This window comes from Leucoraja erinacea, chromosome 37 (genome assembly GCF_028641065.1).
Source record: "Leucoraja erinacea ecotype New England chromosome 37, Leri_hhj_1, whole genome shotgun sequence".
Lineage (NCBI taxonomy): Eukaryota > Metazoa > Chordata > Chondrichthyes > Rajiformes > Rajidae > Leucoraja > Leucoraja erinaceus.
The window spans coordinates 3,094,846-3,100,845 of NC_073413.1; the positions used below are offsets into that span (position 1 = coordinate 3,094,846).

Consider the following 6,000-nt stretch of genomic DNA (forward strand, 5'->3'; position numbering starts at 1 on the left):
CACCATTGATCAAGCATGTGAACCAACAAAATACCCTAGTATCTTTTCCTACAACCCAGGTATCGCCCTCTGCAGTCACTCCAGTGCAACCATACCCTTCTTACAGTGGGGTGACCAGAACTGCACAGAAGTGCAGCCTAACTAATTGTCTTGTAAAGCTAAGACATAAGCCATAAGACATGGGAGCAACATTATGGGCCTGAGCCTTCGGCGATTTTGTTTGGGCGACCGTCATAGTCGTAGCAGGTCGCCGTGAAACCGTGACTGGACCTCCCCCCCCCCCCCCTACGACAATGTCCACAACAACCTACCACCTAGTCCACGTCAAGCTACGGCAAGCTACCGACAACCGGCGACCCATTAGGACGTCCACCTGCGACCACACCTACGTCCACCCGCGCCAAGCTACGACAAGGTAACACAATTCAGTCGCCGGTACCTGTCTCTGGTTGATGTAGGTTGATGTAGGTAGTCGCCAATGGAAATCACCGAAGTCAGCTCCTGCGACAACCTACGTCAGGAGAAGTCAAGCTACGCTCATTGGCATCAAACCAACAAGTTTAGAACATTTCAAAATCCAGCGGCGATCAGAAAAATCCTACGATTCTTTGGGCGACTGAGGAGACTACTCACGACACCCCAGTGACCATGTGGCGATAGCCTAGTCGCCTAAAAAATCGCCTAAGTGGGACAGGGGCATTAGGCCGTTCAGCCCATTGAGTCTACTCCGCCATTCAATCATTGATGATCTATCTTTCCCTCTCAACCCCATTCTCCTGCCTCCTCCTCGTAATCCTTTGACACTCTCAAGAATCTTACAATCTCTGCTTTAAAAATACCCAATGACGTCCATGGCAATATATTCCACAGATCTGTGTTCTCCAGGGATGCTGCCGGACCGGCTGGGTTACTCCAGCATTGGTGGGGTTTTTTTCTCAAAGCAAAAGCACTTTGTCTTTCTCCTGCTCTGGGAGTCTGGCATTGGCGGAGGCTGTCTCTTACCTCTCTCAGCTTCACCTCCTGCTCCTGGGACTCATCGGAATCAGAGTCATAATCCGAGCTGGAGTAGTAGTCCCGATATTTTGTGATCCGGAACTGGGCGCAGTAATGGGATGGAAGCAGGCAAGACAGGTGGAAAAATAGAGGGGAGGGAGCATGAATGGAGTCAGTGCAACAACAAAAAAATCACCCCGTCAGGTTTGGAAACCAGTAGCACATCACAAAAGCACACCAACTTCCTTAGGAGGCTCAGGAGGTTCAGCATGTCCCTCGTCAACCCCTCACCAACGTCTACAGATGCATCCCAGCACGGTTCGGGAACAGCTCCATTCAAAACCGCAAGAAATTGCAGAGAGTTATCTACACAGCCCAGACCATTCCGCAAACCAACCTCCCTTCCATTGACTCCATCTATAAATAATAGGCAATAGACAATAGTTGCAGGAGTAGGCCATTCGGCCCCGAGGCAGCACCGGCCGCCATTCAATGTGACCATGACTGATCATCCCCAATCAGTACCCCGTTCCTGCCTTCTCCCCATATCCCCTGACTCCGCTATCTCTGAGAGCCCTATCTAGCCCTACCAGTCTAGGTCCAGGCATATCTCTCACTGCCATTTACTCCAATTTCAAAGACATTCATAGGGTCATGACAGTATGGAAACAGGCCCTTCGGCCCAACTTGCCCATGCCGACCATCCCCAATCAGTATCCCACTCCTGCCTTCTCCCCATATCCCCTGACTCCGCTATCTTTAAGAGCCCTATCTAGCTCTCTCTTGAAAGTATCCAGAGAACCGGCCTCCACCGCCCTCTGAGGCAGAGAATTCCACAGACTCACAACTCTCCGTGTGAGGAAAAAGTGTTTAATCGTCTCCGTTCTACACTTCACGCTGCCTCGGCAAGGCCAGCAGCATAAATCAAGGACCAGTCTCACCCCCCGGCCACTCCCTCTTCTCCCCTCTCCCATCGGGCAAGAGGTACAGAAGTGTGAACACGCACACCTCCAGATTCAGGGACAGTTTCGGCCCGGCTGTAATCAGGCAACTGAAACATCCTACCACTAGCTAGAATGCAGTCTCAACCTTCCATCTACCTCAGTGGAGACCTTTGAACTATCTTTAATCAGACTTTTATCTTGCGCTAAATAATATACCCTTACCCTGTATCTGTACATTGAGGTTGTAATCATGATTGTAATCTTGTACAGTCTTCTCGTTGACTGGATAGCAAAAAGCTTTTTACTGGAAGATGTATAGCAGACTCTTTTTGGTGAACACACAAAGTGTAGGAGTAACTCAACGGGTTAGGCAGCATCTCTGGATGACATGGATATCCATTCTTCTGGAGAAAGGGGCCCCACTCAAAATGTCTATCCATGTCTTCCAGAAACACAAAAAAAACATTGAAAAATAGTAGGCCTTTCGGCCCTTTGAACCAGCATCCCATTCAATACAATCATGGCTGATCATCTAAAATCAGTATCGCATTCCTGCTTTTTTCCCCATATCCATTTTCACACAGAGAGTGGTGAATCTCTGGAATTCTCTACCACAGAATGTAGTTGAGGCCAATTCATTGACTATATTTAAGAGGGAGTTAGATGTGGCCCTTGTGGCTAAAGGGATCAGGGGGTATGGAGAGAAGGCATGTACAGGATACTGAGTTGGATGATCAGCCATGATCATATTGAATGGTGGTGCAGGCTCAAAGGGCCGAATGGCCTACTCCTGCACCTATTTTCTATGTTTCTATGTTTTTATCCCATGATTCCTTTAGCTCTAAGAGCTAAATCTAACTCTCTCTTGAATCCAGTGATTTGACCTCCACTGACTTCTGCGGCAGAGAATTCCACAGATTCCCAACTCTCTGGGTGAAGATGTTTTTCCTCATCTGAGTCCAAAATGGCCTGCCCCTTATTCTTAAACTGTGACCCCTTTGGTTCTGGACTCCCGCAACATCAGGAATATTTTTCCTGCATCTAGCCTGTCCAATCCTTTGAGAAATGTATATATTTCTATAAGATACCCTCTCATCCTTCTAAATTCCAGTGATTACAAGCCCAGCCGACCCATTCTTTCATCATAAGTCAGTCCTGCCATCCCAGGAATTAACCTGGTGAACCTACGCTGTACACCCTCGAGAGCAAGAATGTCCTTCCTCAAATTAGGAGACCAAAATTGCACACAATACTCCAGGTGTGGTCTCACCAGGGCCCTGTACAACTGCAGTGGGACCTCCTTGCTCCTAAACTCAAATCCAGAGATGCTGCAAGACCTGCTGAGTTACTCCAGCACATTGTGCTTTGCTCAAGATTCCCGCATCTGCAGTTCCTCGTTTCTTCAGACTATGTTGGACATTGAATCGTTTGTCTTTCTTCCCACATTCCTCATCCTCTCTCCCCGTACAGTACTGAGGTAGTGCCACACTGATGAAAATGCTACGTTTCCGATTACTCAATAAACCGAGGCTCTTTCTCAGTCTGAAGAAGGGTCTCGACCCGAATCGACACCTATTCCTTCGCTCCATAGATGCTGCCTCACCCGCTGAGTTTCTCCAGCGTTTTTGTCTACCTCTTTCTCAGTTAGTTTGGTTTAATTTAGAGATGCAGTGTGGGAAGAGGCCTTTCAGCCCACCGAGTCCGTGCCAACCAAAGATCGCCTGTACACACTAGTTCTATCCGACTCACTAGGGGCAATACATAGAAGCCAATTAACCTACACACCTGCAGGTCTTTGGAATGACTAAAGCCCGTCCCACTTACGTGTCCTTGGCACGCTAATTACGCAACCTCGTGGTCGCGTTGAGGCTCGACGGTCTTGCGAAGGTCGCACGCGCCTTCATGCGTCCGCACAGCCGTCTGGAGCGCGTGACGTCATTTGAAGATGGACACAAATGTTGGAGTAACTCAGCGGGACCGGCAGCATCTCTGGAGAGAAGGAATGGGTGATGTTTCGGGTCGAGACTCTTCATCACCCATTGCTTCTCTCCAGAGATGCTGCCGGTCCCGCTGAGTTATTGCTGCATTGTGTGTCTATCTTCAATTTTCTTGGCCCCGCTCTGGGAGTAGAAGTGGGGGCGGATCCGGACCACAACGGCCGTGAGCCCCAGGCCGAGTTCGGCGATCGTTTGCCTGCTTCTGCTGCTGTTGGAGGTGAGACGTTGCGTCGCCTTAGGGTCCTGGGCCTGTCCCACTTTGGCCGTCAGTTCCGTGACAGGCCGTTGGCGCGCAAAGATTTTGTTAGCTACAAAAATTTCGAAGCCCCGCGCGATGTCGCGCACAACTACATACCCCTCCGCGCTTCTCAGTGGGACCGGCCCCGTGCGGCCACACGGTGCCCGTGCGCCCAACGCAACCACGACGTCGCGTAATTTGTGCGCCAAGGACGCGTAAGTGGGACAGGCCCTTAAGGTACAGTGAAAAGCTCTTTTGTTTTGTTCTATCCAGTCAGCGAAAAGACTACACATGACTACAATCAAGCTGTCCACAGTGTACAGATGCAGGATAAAAGGTGTAACGTTTAGTGTAAGATAAAGTCCAGTAAAGGTGCACCAGCGGTAGAGTCGCTGCCTTACAGCGCCAGAGACCCGGGTTCAATCAAGACCACAGAATTTGTACGATCTCCCTGTGACCGCGAGCGAGGGTTTTCTCTGGCTGGGAGTAGGATTATCGCTGGTCAGTGAATTAAACATCTCCCAAATCAGAGGCAGTACCAGTGATGTTATGCACATATAGCCGAGAGAAAACTACGAATCAGAGTATATTAAACAAGCAGCAACGTGTGACTGGGTGGCTGGGTGGGAACTAGTCACTTTGAAGAAGCAGAGATCTATGCTTTGCAGATTATCTACAGTAATCTCGAACGGTGATAGATAAGAAGCCAAGCGATATATTTACCTCTTCCTGCCTTTCAAACTGGTGAGTTGATAGCGGAATGAAACAGAGAAAGTCAAAAGACATTGTGTGGCGTCCATTGCATGGTGTTAGTCACTTTCCTTGCAGTTGTTTAAGAAAGAACTGCAGATGCTGGAAAAATCGAAAAATCTGAGTTTCTCCACAAAAATGCTGGAGTAACTCAGCGGGTGGGGCAGCATCTATGGAGCGAAGGAATAGGTGATGTTTCGCGTTGAGACCCTTCACCAGACTGCTGTGGGGGTTGGGGGGGGGGGGTGCGCGCTTCTGGAGAAAAGGAATAGGTGACGTCATAAATGATAGGAGCAAAATTAGGGACATTCGGTCCATCAAGTCTACTCTGCCATTCAAACATGGCTGATCTATCTCCCCCTCTCAACTGCATTCTCCTGCCTTCTCCCCATAACCCCCTGATACCCTGTACTAATCAAGATCGTTTCGGGTCAAGACCCTTCTTCAAACTGAGAGTCAGGGGAAAGGGAAGCAAGAGATATGGACGGTGATATAGAGAGATATAGAACAAATGGATGAAAGAATATGTAAAAACTAATGATGATGATGGAACAGGCCAATGTTAGTTGTGGGCCCAGGTGAAAATGAGTTTCAGACAATGAGACTCAACAGGACGACTTTGAACTGTGGACTGGTGATCCTACTCACCTTCCTCCTCTCCCGTGCCTCTGCATTGAAGAAGAAGCACTGAGCGTACTGCGGAAGAAAGCAGAAAAACAATGTTATTTTCTTCGGGGAGAGAGATCCCGAGAACTTGGCAAAGCTTTAAACCCCTGTCCCACGGTACGAGTTCATTCCAAGAGTTCTCCAGCGTTTGCCCTGATTCGAACTCGGAGATTTACGGTAATGGCCGCCCGTCGGTACTCGGGACTCTCGTCGACATTTTTCATCGTGTTTAAAAATCTTCACGAGTCTTCCCGTGCTTACCTGCCGTTAGCGAGTCTTCCCGAGTACCTGCCGTTAGCGCTTAGAGACGTCCCCGAGCTCCGACGTACCCGCTACGTTCATTCTCCGTGCTTACCACGAGTTTGATTTTTTTTTAAACTCGGGAGAGCTCTTGGAATGAACTCGTGCCGTG

At 49.1% G+C, this 6,000-nt stretch overlaps 1 protein-coding gene across 1 annotated transcript in view; it reads right to left on the minus strand.

The window, feature by feature from the left end:
• The window catches only part of LOC129713782 (synembryn-A-like), a 30,345-nt gene that overhangs the window by 20,626 nt on the left and 3,719 nt on the right, over positions 1–6,000 (minus strand). Inside the window, 1 exon segment of the mRNA XM_055663081.1 lies at positions 5,571–5,618. Coding sequence (XP_055519056.1) covers positions 5,571–5,618 — 48 coding nt within the window.